This window comes from Odontesthes bonariensis, chromosome 9, assembly GCF_027942865.1.
Source record: "Odontesthes bonariensis isolate fOdoBon6 chromosome 9, fOdoBon6.hap1, whole genome shotgun sequence".
NCBI lineage: Eukaryota > Metazoa > Chordata > Actinopteri > Atheriniformes > Atherinopsidae > Odontesthes > Odontesthes bonariensis.
The window spans coordinates 29,772,282-29,786,931 of record NC_134514.1 but is presented as its reverse complement, the minus strand read 5'-3'; the positions used below and the strand labels follow the sequence as shown (position 1 = coordinate 29,786,931).

General features: G+C 40.3%; 2 protein-coding genes across 2 annotated transcripts; one reads left to right on the top strand and one right to left on the bottom strand.

Moving 5' to 3' along the window:
- The first annotated feature begins 349 nt into the window (after positions 1-349).
- Positions 350-5,791, top strand: itm2ca (integral membrane protein 2Ca). Its single transcript, XM_075473993.1, has 6 exons — positions 350-587; positions 2,127-2,270; positions 2,405-2,593; positions 3,634-3,744; positions 4,511-4,661; positions 4,754-5,791. The coding sequence occupies exons 1-6, from the start codon at positions 495-497 to the stop codon at positions 4,843-4,845; spliced, it is 780 nt and encodes a 259-aa protein (XP_075330108.1). The 5' UTR covers positions 350-494; the 3' UTR covers positions 4,846-5,791.
- Positions 5,792-8,973: 3,182 nt separating this feature from the next.
- LOC142388921 (lysophosphatidic acid receptor 6-like) lies at positions 8,974-10,881 on the bottom strand. The gene has a single exon (XM_075474493.1). It carries the CDS (start codon positions 10,775-10,777, stop codon positions 9,905-9,907), a length of 873 nt encoding a protein of 290 aa, XP_075330608.1. The 5' UTR covers positions 10,778-10,881; the 3' UTR covers positions 8,974-9,904.
- Between the last annotated feature and the right edge of the window lie 3,769 nt (positions 10,882-14,650).

Below are 14,650 nucleotides of genomic sequence, written 5' to 3'. Positions count from 1 at the left end.
GTTGTATGTCCCTTAACAGCCTGTAACAGTTAGGCTAATAAAAGCCTGCCCACTTAAAACTGCTCACAATACTCGTTTACTTTTTTTAAAAAAAAACGCATTGCGTTTTTGCTGCTACTGTCTTAACCTCAGAGCAATGTCTTGGGGATAATAAATCATTTATCACGCACCTTTTGATAGCTATTGACAACCATAGACTGAAATAGCTTCCTCTCATCTCTTTTGAGATGAGAGGAAGCTCCAGACGATGAAAATCAGCTTTTAATGAAGCGTGATTGTAGAAAACAGCGGACTGCTCCTTTAAGACGGTGGGGTTTGGAGGGGAGGCACTTCCGGTCAAAACGGAGAAAACCAGAGTGGCATCTCAGCGTTGGGAGCAGAAAGAGACAGCAGCACGCCGTGGAGGTGAGCGCATCTGTTTGACATCAGCTAACGTTCACACAGGCGAGGAGGTGCAGACACCTGCAGCTGGAGGACGAACAGGACACCGAGCCATGGTGAAAATCAGCTTCCAGTCTGTCGTGGGGCAGAAAGTGGAAAAGGACAATGATGTGGACAAAACCGAAATTCTTATTCCTCATCCGATGGTGAGTGACTGCGTCGTTTTGTCTTATTTCATCCCATGATAACGGGTGTCCCGGCTGTCTGTAATGATACTTATGTAAGGTGATGCCTGCTGTGCTTAGGCAGCGTCCGTGCACCTGCACGCTCACAAACTGCAGGGGACTGTTGTTTTTCTTTAGATTCTCAACATTTTTTTTATTTTTTTTGTTTTTTGCAAGCCATTTGGGCGGAAACTAAATATTTGCCGCGTCGGTTCGCAAGTTGAAGCTCAATGCAAGATATTAAAATGCGCAAATGCATACTCTTTGTTCAGGGCAGAGATTACCAAACCTCAAAAGGAAAAAAATAAAAATGTAGTCGCATCGGATTGCACGTCTCCTCGGAAGCGGTGTGGTCTTTGTGGATTTTTTTGTTTCTTTCAGTGCTGGTTAAAATGAACAACCCTACGCTTAAAAGGCGGGGAAAAAAGGTAGAATACCAGAAAAGCATTGCTTTGACTGACAAAATGGCAGATGGGTTGCTGTGGCTTGCAGCGCATGCAAGATTATTTGTGCCAGCAGTGGAGCCCTGAACTCTGCCTTGCATTGTGCTTATCAATGATGCACGGCAGAGCTCAACATGATAAACCATATTAGAATATACATGAGAGTTGAGTCGTGCACAGGATGTGAGTATTACAGAAGCACATATCTGCGTTTGCTTTGTCACTGGTGTTGAGCTGAATGTTTTGAACATTTGGCCTCACAGCTGGCGTGAAAGAGCTTCTATCTCTTTTGGTGGGATGCAAGAACACAAAGAACTCACAGAAGTGTGAGTGCTCACGCAGGCTCTGTCGCCTCCTTGTCCTTGTGCACCCTCTGACTCCCAAGTGTTTCCACAAAGAACAGCATGAAACGACAACTCCTGCTTCAGGGAAGTCGGTGCCTGGTAATTTGGCACTAAAGACATACCAGACGCTGTCAAACAGCACAGCAGCTTTCAAGCCTTTGGTGTCATTTGCTTTTTGAACATGAGTCTCGTTGCTAGTCTTTGAGTCTTCCTCCAAAAGCCACACAGTTGTTCGTTCTTCCCTCACTGCTCCAGCTTAGAGTAGCCGCTTTTGTGTTTTCTTTCATACAGAACTGGCTTTTTACAGAATAATCTAACATTTCACAATCACTCAGCAGTACATCCACAATGAGTGCTTCGACACTTTGTTAGTCATTATTTTTGTAAATGGAGGCGCCCACTGAGCAGATACTATCTGTGTGTAGTGTTACTCTGCCCACGCAGGTTGGGCGCGTGGCGCTGGCAGATGGGCTGTGAGACTGGATGCATACGGGAAGATTACTCACCGTCTCAGTCGGGTTTTCTTGAGCAGGCTCCCTGACATCCCTTTTCTCTAGCTGGGCTCTAAATGCATGCATCACTTTTTACGTGAGATTCCATTTTAGATGTAGGTTAAATCACATTATTTTCAGCTGCTCGTCATGGTGGAAATGAGTAGGCTGGATTGGTGCTGCCTGGAAATGTTGTTCTGTGTCTCTTTTGAGTATTCATACGCGGGACTGTGTGTTTTCCAGGATGAGGAGGAGCTGGTTCTACCGCTGCGCCCCAAGAAGTCTCCCCTTAATGGTCTGTGCTGCCTGACTTTCGGCCTGGTAGTCTTCATGGCTGGTCTGGTCCTGGCCTCCATCTATGTCTACCGCTACTACTTTATACCTCATGTAAGCTCTCATTCTATGTCACTCTTCAGTTCATAAATGCCAAGAAGGGCTGTGAAGAAGGATATTTCTGCCGCAGACTTGTTTCTTGGGTGTTGACCTAAAGGCTTATCCTGTGTTTCTGTGTCTGTGCACAGATCCCAGAGGAGAATCTGTTTCACTGCAGGGTGCTTTATGAAGACTCTGTATATGCCCCACTGCGAGGGCGCCAGGAGCTGGAGGAAAACGTTGGCATCTACCTGGCCGACAACTACGAGAAAATCACTGTGCCCGTGCCTCACTTTGGAGGCAGCGACCCGGCTGACATAATCCACGACTTTCACAGGGTGAGGTCAAACGCACGCATACACACAGACGTCCAAGTTCTTTTTCATGGTGCCATTGCCCAACTTTGCCTTGGTCTGAATGCTAATGTCAGTATGCTTCTGAACACACAGTGTGACCATGGTTGGAATGCTGACTAAGTTTTAATACTGACTTAATGTAATTGCTTAACATTTATAAATGGCACAAACTCAGGATTTCGGGGTTTTTTTCAGGCAGATGATTCGAATATTGGATAAAGGAACATTTTGACCTGATGGTGGTTTGCTAAAGGAAAGGTTTGTGGATGACCACAATTGATAGGATTTCTCCTCTTTGGACATGATTAGAAATTCAGAATTGTATAAGCAAAGCATTCAGTGTCTGAGATTTTGATTTCAAGGATCCAGATATTCTTTCATTTCTTCATTCTTTTTTTAAAATTTATTTTCAAATTGCTTGAGCTAAATTTCTCCAGGCTTTCCAAATTTTATTTTTTTCGTAGGAGATTTGGCTGCTTTTTCCCTCTCAGTACCTGCTTGTACCTTACCTTTTTCGAGGAGTGTTTTTTTTTTTGGTTTAAGCCAGAAGGTAGGTTTCTTGTCCTTCAAGAAAGCCTCTTAAACCACTGAAAGAAATGACAAGAAAGCGTGTCTAAGGGCGTTCAGAAGAAGAAAGGTGGTCGTACCAAATATTGACTTTCAAGCTCGTCAAAATTGTACAAACTCTGTTTTTGCTTCATGTGCTGTATATATCCATTAATGTTTCCGCACGTTTCAACAAATCGTGGCCCCCATTTTTCTAGCAATAAATGTAGAAATAATGGGTGGCTCCAGACTGCCTAACAGTCATTTTTAAAACAGCACTTCAGCTTGCATGGTTAAATCTATTATTTTTCTGATATTGTAAACTGCTACTGGAAAACCAAAAATAAAATAGTGCAAAAATGCGACCGACAGATTAAGCGGGTATGGAAGATGGATGGATGGATAGTGCAAAAATGTGAAATACACCCTCTAGTCTGTAGAGTTGAGGTTTGAGACTCTTTCGTTTTCTTTTCCAGGGACTGACCGCTTACCATGACATTGCTCTGGACAAGTGCTATGTTATCGAGCTCAATACCACCATTGTAATGCCTCCACGCAACCTTTGGGAGCTTCTCATCAATGTCAAGGTAACACGGCTGCAGTGTTGAACAATGTGCTGTGCTCGTGTCAGTTAATTGTTTATTCCAGAGTCCCTCTGGAGGAGCTGTCAGTAGCCGCCCCACCCTGCCTTCCCAAAGATCCCAGTCTTCACTGATTGGTCAGCACCAGAGGTCTGATCACACCCAGTATTCCATATAAGCTCTTCAGATGTTATGTTATATATCATACTATCAGTATACGTCCCTCAGAGCAGGATGAGTCATCAGTATTTATTTTGGGAGGGAAATCAGTCTAATGTCCAAAATCCCATTAAGGCTACAAGAGCAAGATGTGTCAACTAAGAGGGTCAATGTGTGAAAACCCCTCAAATCAAACTAAAGCCAAATAAACTGGGTCATGTTGCTTGTTATGCAGGGAAATTAATGCTTTCAGTTGCTGTTGAACATGAAATTAATGGCTGCTCAAAGGAAGAATGACAACTCTCTCTAAAATGCCTTGCAGACATCAGCACTTTTTTTTTTTTATTTTATTGTTAGGCTCTTTGTCAAATTCATCCTCCCTCCCTTTTTTTTTTTCCCCCACCCCCTTTTGTAAGCAGTTGTTGCCAATACCAGATGGCCATTTGTCAGGCAGGATTTTCTGCTGCTATACACAATCAGTACTTTCACCATTTAAAGCAGCTTTCGCATTCAGCTGGATTTTGTTCAACATCGTCTGTTTTTGCCCAGGCAGGTGTATTATAATCACGCAAACAAACATGTCCCATGGAGCTTGTTGTTCTGTTCCCTGCAGAAGGGAACATACCTGCCTCAGACTTACATCATCCATGAGGAGATGGTGGTGACTGGCAAAGTGCACAACATGCGTCAGCTGGGACCGTTCATCTACCGCCTGTGCAACGGGAAGGACACGTACCGCCTGAACCGGCGTCTCACCCGCAGGCGTAAGTTTGGCTTAATCCGATCGGACCCGGAGTCCAACAAACAAAGTAACGTGGCTGATTCCCTCTCTGTTGTTTCACCGTTTCCCTCGCAGGCATCAACAAGCGAGAGGCGAAGGACTGCCACCACATCCGCCACTTTGAGAATACATTTGTGGTGGAGACGGTGATCTGCGATGAAGCGTAAAGTCATCGGTGTAATCGCTCCAACCTAAAAGCACATCTCCAGTCACTACCCCAGCCACTGTAGCACCCTCCTGTGGATCTGATTGTGTCTGAGTTGCACTTTACTTTTGATTTTGAAGTTGTTTGTAAACTATTTTCTTTTTCAGTGTCACTCTCTGCTTGTGTTATTGTTCTTCTTTCTGTTCCGTTGTGAGTTTTTACCCTGAAGGGTGATGCAATACTAAGTTGTTGGTTCTATCACAGGATTTTCCATGTAGCAAATCCTTAACCCAATAATAAAGGATTATTTCAAGACCTCTCCTCTTCCTCTTTGGGGATTTGTTTGATGGTTACTGTTCCTATGTGTTGTCAAGTTGACTGTGCTTTTGTTTATTTGCTGCGACCCTGGAGGTTAATTGTGTTTCTTAGTTGTACCAACAGTCATCTGTGCAAAGCATGAGGTCTTTTCTGAGCGAACATGTAACCTCTGATTAGCTGCTTGCTTGTATCTTGCCTGCCTTTTGCTTCCCGGCTCTTCCTTTTTGCCTTTCATCTTGTTAAAAAGCACCATCGCATAGTAGAAGTTACACAGAACAGACCAGATGTGACCTTCAACTGCATTCACAAATTTAAACAATATTCAATCATCCAACCATGTGAAGACCCATCTATATATCTCATTTGATATTTCTATGCCCCATCAAACACACACATACACGTACAACTCCTTTTACAATAATCTTTGTTTTTCTTTGCATGTGTTCATCCATAACAGGAAACGGCACTCTTAGAGTGTTTTGTTTAAACGTTTAAAGCCTTAGTCCAGAGTCAGAGACTGAACTAACGTCAATACAACTTAAAGGAAGCATATTTATCTTAGAAGTTTGTCGAACAAAACCAACTGATCTGTACATTTTGTCTGCCAATGAAATCTGTCTGTGAATAAAGTAAAAGTGAATGAATCAAAACCGTTGGGGCTTTACTTTTGCACCACGAAACACATGACGCAGTGCTCATTTTTCTTCACAGATTTCCGATGATTGTGTAGGCTTTTAAGGTTTGTGTGATTTAAATCTGTTTTCATTTACATAACCAGTTGGAGAGTGTAGCAGCAGACTTCAGCTGGTTATGTTTCTAACATTAAGTGAGTTGATTTTAGGCTTAACGTGACAACACAATCTTCTTCATTTTCTTACCAACTCAGAAGCTACACAGATGTGTTTGATCGATGTCTGAAGCCATCAGCTGTGGAGTCATGGCGCAAGGCTTCCTCTGGTTTAGAATCTCTGACTTGCTCATGTGACCGCCCACGTTGGCGACTCAGAGGCGCACCAGCCTGCCGATCCGAATCAACCCTCCCATCCGGCTACTTACTTTCACAGATGCCACCAGTTTGGAGCAAAGCTGCACCAGTCCTGGTTTGAAAGTAGTACATGAAAAGGCAACTGGAGATAAAGTTGAGAGCTCATAAGTGGAGCTTGAGTGATCAGGAAGGCATTTTGGATTAACAATACATGATAAAAAAAGTCTGAATTCAAAATACTGTATATTATTTCAGAAAAAGAAAAACATTTCCTTCAACCATTATTTTGCCATTCTGTCATGAAATATATAGGTTTAAAAAAAAGTTCAACAAGAAGAAATAGCATATTTTTAAGAAAATGCTTTGGTATACAGAGAAGTTCATGACTGAATCAGTGATTGCAAGGTGCCCAGGTCCTGTGGTTGCAAAACGAGGCCAAATCTTCGCCCGTCCACCCACATACTTGATGACTGGTAGGAGGCGATAAGTTGTCTCTGGGTACATCATGGCCAAATGTCTTCATTTTGGTCTTGTCTGCCAAAAAGGAGATTGTTACAGGAGTCTCGAGCTTTGTTCAGCTGCAACTTTGCAAACTGCAACCTACTCTCTATATTCTTATAGAAGCTTTGAGGGCCTACTTTCTCTTTTAAGTTTCCCACACACAGATTCATCATTGTGGTTTAGTTGTTCTAAAAGAACAGTGAAATATGTAGTAGTGCAATGCATCATGTGTTGTTGTTCATCTGAGGTTTTATCAATCCACTTTTGAGATGTGATGAGCACCAGATTTCTTTTGATTGTAAAATCTTATAAATGAGAGGTTCTTTTCACCATAACCATGATTTCTGATGGAATGTTTTCATCTTTCTTTAGTGCTAAATACCTTCAGTTGCAAGATGATTGAGGATTTTCTAACGTGTGCACATAGGTTTGAAGGTATGGTGTGGTATCAACACAAACTTTCTTTTTCACGTGACTGATTTTATTTTGTATGTTTAAATGAATAAAAGTTCTATAAAATGCCAGTTTAAATGCCATTTGTTTTTTGCTTTGTCGGCAACCTAATGGAAACTGTTTCAAAGTATTTGCTTGTTTAATTATGTTTACCATCCCCACTGGATGTAGTTATTTTTTTTGATTTTATAACAGTATTGTCTTAAATGCAATCTTTCCCTAATCACAAAAAACAATATTTTTTTGGCCTACTCTTTGTAGGATGTGCCAATCATGAAGATTATACTGTCTGAATTTGTGATAATTATCCCACCTGAATGTCTCTTTTAAGCCTCAATAACAATGTGCTCACAATTACAGTAAGGGTATAATTCCTGTCATGGGATCAAGTTAACAAACGAGTTTAGATTGAATTGCTTATTTGAGTGGCTGCATTTTACATCTACATGAAGCTGTGTGTGTTTTCTTTTTGAGTCCATTTCGAACTACCTTGAATTATTATTTTTTTCATATTTTTACAATACAGAATTTGTCCCTCTGATTCTTGAATGTTTTATTGTGAAATGATTTTCCTGTTTGTTTTCTATTGCATCAAGTGAAGCCTGAAATATTTCTCTGATGTAATCCTCCGTCTTGCTCTTGCATCACATGCTCCACTGTGGCAACAATGCATTCTATTTTTCGGGGTTGCCTCTCTTGATGTCGATAATAAAAGAATCTCATGTTTCACGACAAGTTGCAGTTACACGCTCGCCGTTTGAAAGAGAAAATCAATATAAAACAGTCATGTATAAGAAGTTCTGCCAATCCTGCAGCAATTAGTTTAGGATCACTTGAAATCTGCACATGAGGTAACCTATCCTCACAGTCTGCTGCAGGCTTACAGTGACATCCCCTCCATCTGGTGGGGGCTTAGGCCTTGAGCTGTTGGCTCCACTATGAAGACGCTCACAAAGAAGGCAACGGTCTGAGTCACACAAAGAATTGATGAAATAAAAAAAAAACACACAAGACAGTCAAACTATTACAAACTGTTACCATGCTAAGCAATCAAAAGAAAAAGATCCTGAAAAGAATCAGTTTCAAATAATGAGAAGAAACTAACTCCATCTTAAACAGTATCTATACAGTATATGTTATATGTGTAAGCTTCCGATATATATATATATATATATATATATATATATATATATATATATTTATATTTATATTTATATTTATATTTGTAGTTATATATATTTATATATTTAAGATATTTATTATATCTTAAATGAGCAGATTGATATCATTCATGTAGCCAGCAAATACGGAGTCGCAACCAGGAGACAATTACCTCAATATGAAGACAGCTAAGAGAACAGATACTCTGGCCAACAGGCTTGTAATCGCCAGATTACATCTTATTTCTTTAATTCGTCCAAAAATCTTAGGTTTTAAACAGATTATGTCCCAGAGCAATACTTACAACACAGCCTCAAAAGTCAAGCCTGCGCTAAAGTGTCTTAGCCAGCATTTCCCCAAACGACTGACGGAGGATGATTCCTCTGGCAACTGCGCTGAGTTGCTTTGAGCATGAATAGTTTCAGAAATTAGTTCCAGTGGTCATTTGTCAGCTCTGATTTTTAAGATAGTAAGGGCCAACTCAAGGCTTCAAATTGTGGTATAAAAACCAGTTGTCATCATTAAAGCTATGTTAATCTTTTACCATTTAGGCTATAAGACCAAAGATTCATATAGTCGGCTACAAAATAGCAGAAACATTACATTCCTGCCAAGAGAGTTTGATACAAATTCTGTCTACAGAGAGTCAGATGAGAGGATTAATACCATTCTCATGTCTGTACAGTAAATATAAAGATATATGACTGTTTCCACATTTTTGCTCCTGCCCACTGCTGCTGAACCTCTGACCATAGGATTTGCATCAGGTCCAGCAGGATTCCAAGCCCAACGTAGGGCTCCAGTGTAAATCAAATGCTGTAGTTGTAACAACATAATGAAGCAGCAATAAAGAAAGGCACCAAACTATTGACGTTTGCATTATAAGGTTTACTGAATGGGTAAAAGAAAGTGCAATGTAAAACGGCAGCAAAGAACATGATACTTGGTTTCTTTCATGAACACACACTAACCAGAAAAAAAAAAAGTAATTATATATAACATCACTGTGAAGGTTTTTTTTCTGAACGCCTGCTCTTGCCCACAACAACATTAAAACTGCTCGCTCCTGTGAGCTTTGTGCCTGGTCCTGAGATCCAGTGCGCCGTCCGTTACTACAGGCTACAGACAAAGCTGAATTTGGCTTTTCAAGGTGAAAATGTTGTCTTTAGTAATTTTAGTTTTTTCCCCTTTCTTTCTTGTACAGTGCAACGCAAATTCAGAAAAAAAAAATATTGTCATAAATTACATCTATTTCCAAAGAAATCAAATATTTATACAGCAATTACATATTGGTTTCAGCTTTGGATAAAAACAAATGTTTCCCTGCTTTCACTTTATGTGCCAGAGACTTGGTTTCCTCATTTGGCACAAACATAGGTGGCATCAGTTCTTTTCAAAAGTACTACAAAGTAACTTAATTGCCACAATAATCTGGTATCCCTTTAAACATTCCCATTTCTTCTGAACCCGCCTTAAAACTCTTTGGAAGTGATACTGTTATCTAGCAGCCTATAAGACACTCACTCCCTCTATCTTGAAATTCCCCAAACCTATTGAAAAGACAGTTAATCTTGCTTACGTGATTTAAAGCGTGGAAAAATAAAATATTCCATAAAGAAGAAGGAAAAAAAAGCAGGAATGTCAAAATGTTAAATGGGACATCTTACAAAGGCCTGTGACAATGTGTGTCCTCTGTTCTCTGTGTTGTCATCTGTTCTCTTGTCGTATCCACTGTCTCTTTTTTCTTCCAGAAGGCATCAAGGGAAAAGTAATACAACAACGGATCCAGACAGCAGTTCACACTGGCCAGACATATCATGGGCGTGAGCTCAGAACTGTTACTAACTGTTATTGCACCGAGTGACACTGGAAGGAAACAGATGATGAACATAACCAAGTTCAGGAAAAAAATCAGCAAAACGTTCACCTTATTGTTGACCCTTGCAGAGTCACTGAGATGACTGCGTAGAGTCCAAGATACCATAGCAGTGCACACGATGTTGATCACCATCAAGATGAGCACTAACACAAGATAAAAGTAGCCAAATGGTCTCCGGTGTCCAAAAGGAACAGATTCAAAACAAGTCGTCTCATTGCTGGTAACCTTTTTGTAAAAGTTTAAACCCTCTGGGATATTCATCACCAACACAAACAGCCAAGCAAGCACAGCACCTTTCACAGCTCTGGATGAGGTTCGAAGGTGCCGTGACCTCAGAGGATAAACCACGGCCAGCAGCCGATCCACGCTGATGAAGGTGATGAAGATGGAGCTGGAGCGGATGTTGTTGCGAAAGAGCATCGTGATCGAGACACATACCAGTTTGCCCAGACTCCAGTTGCCTGTAGCGTAAAAGTAGATTCTCATGGGCAAGGTGATGACGAGCAGCAGGTCTGAGATGGCCAAGTTGACCATGAAGACGGAACTGGGTGATTTGAGGCTGTGGTGACGATGCAGGATCCACAGCGCCACGATATTGAGAGGCAGACCGACCACCATGATGCTGCTAAAAATCACGGCATACAACAAATTGGTCATATTGTTGTTTAAATATTGTCTACCTGAACAGAAGTGCAATATTTCTGTGTCCGTTACTGAAAGTTGCAGCAGAGCCCAAAACTCAGTGGTTCCTTCCTCTGCTCTTATCTGTGAGAAATGAGGGGACAGGAAAAAAGTAACAGGAAATCAGTGTGCTGTGGCAATAATTGTGGTCTCTGACGTAAATCAACCAGCCATTTTGCGTTTTTTTGAGGTTCACATTGACACAGTTGTTTCAGCTTGGACATATATTATCTAAGGTTTACGACAGATATAGTTTAGAAATGAATGGCACCTGGTTTTTATGCAGCTATTATCATATTTTGCTGTGTCCTAGAGTCAACTCTTTGCTAAACAGCAAATAACAACTATAACAACTTAACATTTTTTTTTTCACAATGTTCATTAAGTCTGCTGTCCCAAAGTAAGAATAAAGAAACACATCGGGACAGTAACTTGCCTTCATCATACTATGTAAAAAGTTAACATGACCAGTTTAAATGGTTTATTCTTGAACTTCTCTATTTTGGTACACTGTTCCTGTTGTAAAAAGAGAACTCTACCTGTGATTCTTTATCAATTCATAGACCACTCCATAGAAACTGAACCCCCATCACAACAGTACATTAATTAAAAGAAATACATTTGTTTTTTATATGAAAATGAAAATCTATTCATTTTTCTGGAAAAGTTAAGATTCACATCTGAAGATACGCTCCTTGAATGGAAAATTTACTTAGCCATTACTGCACAGTGTGAAGGCAGAATCAAAGTAAAAGAAAACTGAGAGTACAGCGATACTTCGCTATCTCTTGCAGTGGGGGGTTTCGTTGTGGGTGTCGTAATTGCTCACTTACCGGAAACTTTAAGATAGTACAAAAGATAATTGCAATGGCACACTGAGCACATTTGCTAAGTTTTTTTTTTACAATGCATGGGATTTTTTTTTTACCCTCGGTGGGTGCTTATCTGATGACGCTGCAACCACATTTTAAGAATCTGCTGTCAGGTCACTGTTATTTTCATGCCACTGTGATTCAGAAACCTGAAAACTTCTCTTCTATAAAAGCCGAACATGTCAATATCTCTGCTGCCGCTTCACGCTCAACATTAAGCACACTGATAAACCAAGGCAATGTGGTTGGCGGTGTTTTGTACTCACACACTTCTCGAGAACTAGTTCAAAGTTCAGTTCACACAGACTGAAACTGATTTAGCTGAAATTCATAGCTCACCATTTGGAAATCTGATCTCAGTCCTAAAATTAACTAATTTAAGTTTATTTCTTAATTTTCATTCGTTCTACTAATCTGCACTATAGATGTCATTTCTGTATGATTCCAATCATTTCAAGCATTTTTATGATGCATTGGATGCAACGAGCAGAACAGCTGAGAACTACCATGAGGATTGTGACCAAACAAGGAGCATGACTACTGTGAGGGGAACTGCTTAGTGAGTGACGGCAGCTGACACAGGTTAAATCCAGGTGAGAGTATGGCAGATGACCAACCAGGGGAACTGAGGACAACTACTGTTGAAAAAGTGGAACAAGAAACTAAACAGCACTGAGGCAAGACAAGACTCACTGACCAAAGTAATACTACAAAGACAAACCCTGAGAGGAACTTACTAAAATCTAGACAGATACAAACTGAATAAATACTAATTTAAATGAAAAACAGTCAAAACACCAAGAATCCAAACAAGAAAACAGAATAGAAACAAACAAAGACAAGAAAAAACTAATTCAAAGTCCAAAAAATCTACAAAAGCAAAAGCATGCCTTTTGCTTTCTCACTTTACAGTCTATCACACTGGATCACTGGTTTAAGTGGATCCTGCACAGTGTGTCCAAAGCATGCTAGCTAGTCATTTAGTATGCAGCCTGCCTTCCCCCTGTCTCTCGTCCCACTATCTGCAAGTCAACATTTTTTAACTCCTATTTAATCATAATAGCCATCAGAGAGCTAGTAATGAATCAGTCACACAATGAACATCACATTAACATAGGCTACGGTAAGTTTAGCAGCGGAGGAAAAATTTTCAAAGAGCAAAATACATCTAAAAGAAACAAATAAAACAACACTGTGTGACAACATTTACTGTTGGAGTGTCACCTCCGATAAAATTATTCTTAGTGGCCAACTTAAACTGCAGATGCTCTCTTCTGTTTTTTTGCTGTGGAAAGCCATCTATCCCATCCTTCAGATTCAGCTGGCAGCCCTCATAACTTTCTCTTTATAGCTCTCTTCTGAACCCCACTTTTTGTTTTGGTACTCCAATTTTTGTCAGTTTGTGACTTGCTGTCTGCTGTGGGATTGTTGCTGCGGAGTTCTACATTTTTCTGTAACTATAAGCATGTGTTATTCTAATGCAGCTGCAGAAATCATGCTATATATGGTGGCCTCTGCGGAACTGTGAGCTCACAGGGCGTGTGCAGGCACAATTCAACATCACACGTTCACTGTCGAACAAGATGGTCATTCAATGCTGCGAGAACCTCACTTTACATTCAGTTAAAAACTGCCTTCTTTAGTTCAAAATTCACAGAACATATGAAGCCAACTCTTGAATGCGCTTACTTTAACGTGTCCGTGCGTAACACTTGTTGGGACTGAATCACCTCTGCATGTATACGCTCAACTAGACTCAAATGGGCCTAGTTGCTTCACACAACATTCTGTTTCTTTGCATCATTTTGTAAAAACAGTGAAGTGTAAGTGTATATTAATGCAGCTAAATCCCCAATAAGCTGCTGTCATTCATATATTTTTCGGGTTCTTTTGTCAGATGTCTAAAAATGTCAGTAATTGGGACAGATACGAGGCTCATTGATACTATGTATCAACTCGCCATTGATTAAAGCATATCTAGACTGTCGCTTTGCTACAAAAGTCACTATTCAAGTAACTTAAAGACAGCATCTGTGCAGCTGAATTTGGCTATATTTACATGTACAATTATCTCCCATTGACAAAGTTTTCTCACACAGTTCTCAACATCGCGGCACTTGGCATACTTCTTCCGCTCCTACACATCTGTACTGGGACTATAGGATGTTAGTGCGGTTAACTGCTCAAGTCAAGCTGTAACTGTAGCTCATCTCAGCTGTACATGTAACTGTGTTGACTGTTGAAGAACAGAAAATGTATTAGAAGAGAACAGGTTCTTGGTATTCGAGGTTTGTGTGCAAGGTTTTTACAGCTGTGTACTTTAAAGTGGACATTAAGTAAGCTGCAAAGCTTCCTCAATTCGAAAGAACTTCATCTGGCCTGAAAGGATGGTTGATAAATTAAAAAACTAGAATCTCATTCATCATTAAAAGAGCAGAAGATGAATACTCCTAGGTTTTTTGCACTGTAGCTGGAATGACAAGGAGTTATAGCTCTGTTGAGCCATATTCCCTTATCTCTCGGAAGTTAAGACTTTATGAGCTTTTTGACAAATGAAATCCTATCTGTTGGATAGAAAAAACTCATCACAACCATCCCACTTCTGTCACTGATATAGGGCCAGTTTCAGCAGCAGTAGAAACAACTGCAGGGTTTCTGATTTGTATTTGGACTGTTTCTCCAGTTGATATCTCAAAGATAAAGACCAAAATAACTTCCTTTAAACTATCAGCTTGTCTTTTAGACCTGAAACTGTCATTGACACAGTCTATTGATTCTAGCCAGAAACACACATTTAAAAAAGAATTTCATGGTATTTGACACAAAAACTTCACAGAAGAATACATACTCAAGGCATTTAATGTAAAATACACAAGGACAGGCACATCCACGAGGAGAAATATTCAGCATTTGAAAGTCAGAAAGGTTTCATCGAGCGGCTGTATGTGCGGCTTTAAAGTCAAGCAACAAAATTTTC

Coding starts and splice junctions, on each gene's coding strand:
- itm2ca (XM_075473993.1), top strand. CDS start 495: ATGGTGAAAATCAGCTTCCAGTCTGTCGTGGGGCAGAAAGTGGAAAAG. Junction 2,271..2,404: donor GCTACTACTTTATACCTCAT/GTAAGCTCTCAT, acceptor GTCTGTGCACAG/ATCCCAGAGGAGAATCTGTT. Junction 3,745..4,510: donor AGCTTCTCATCAATGTCAAG/GTAACACGGCTG, acceptor TGTTCCCTGCAG/AAGGGAACATACCTGCCTCA.
- LOC142388921 (XM_075474493.1), bottom strand. CDS start 10,777: ATGACCAATTTGTTGTATGCCGTGATTTTTAGCAGCATCATGGTGGTC.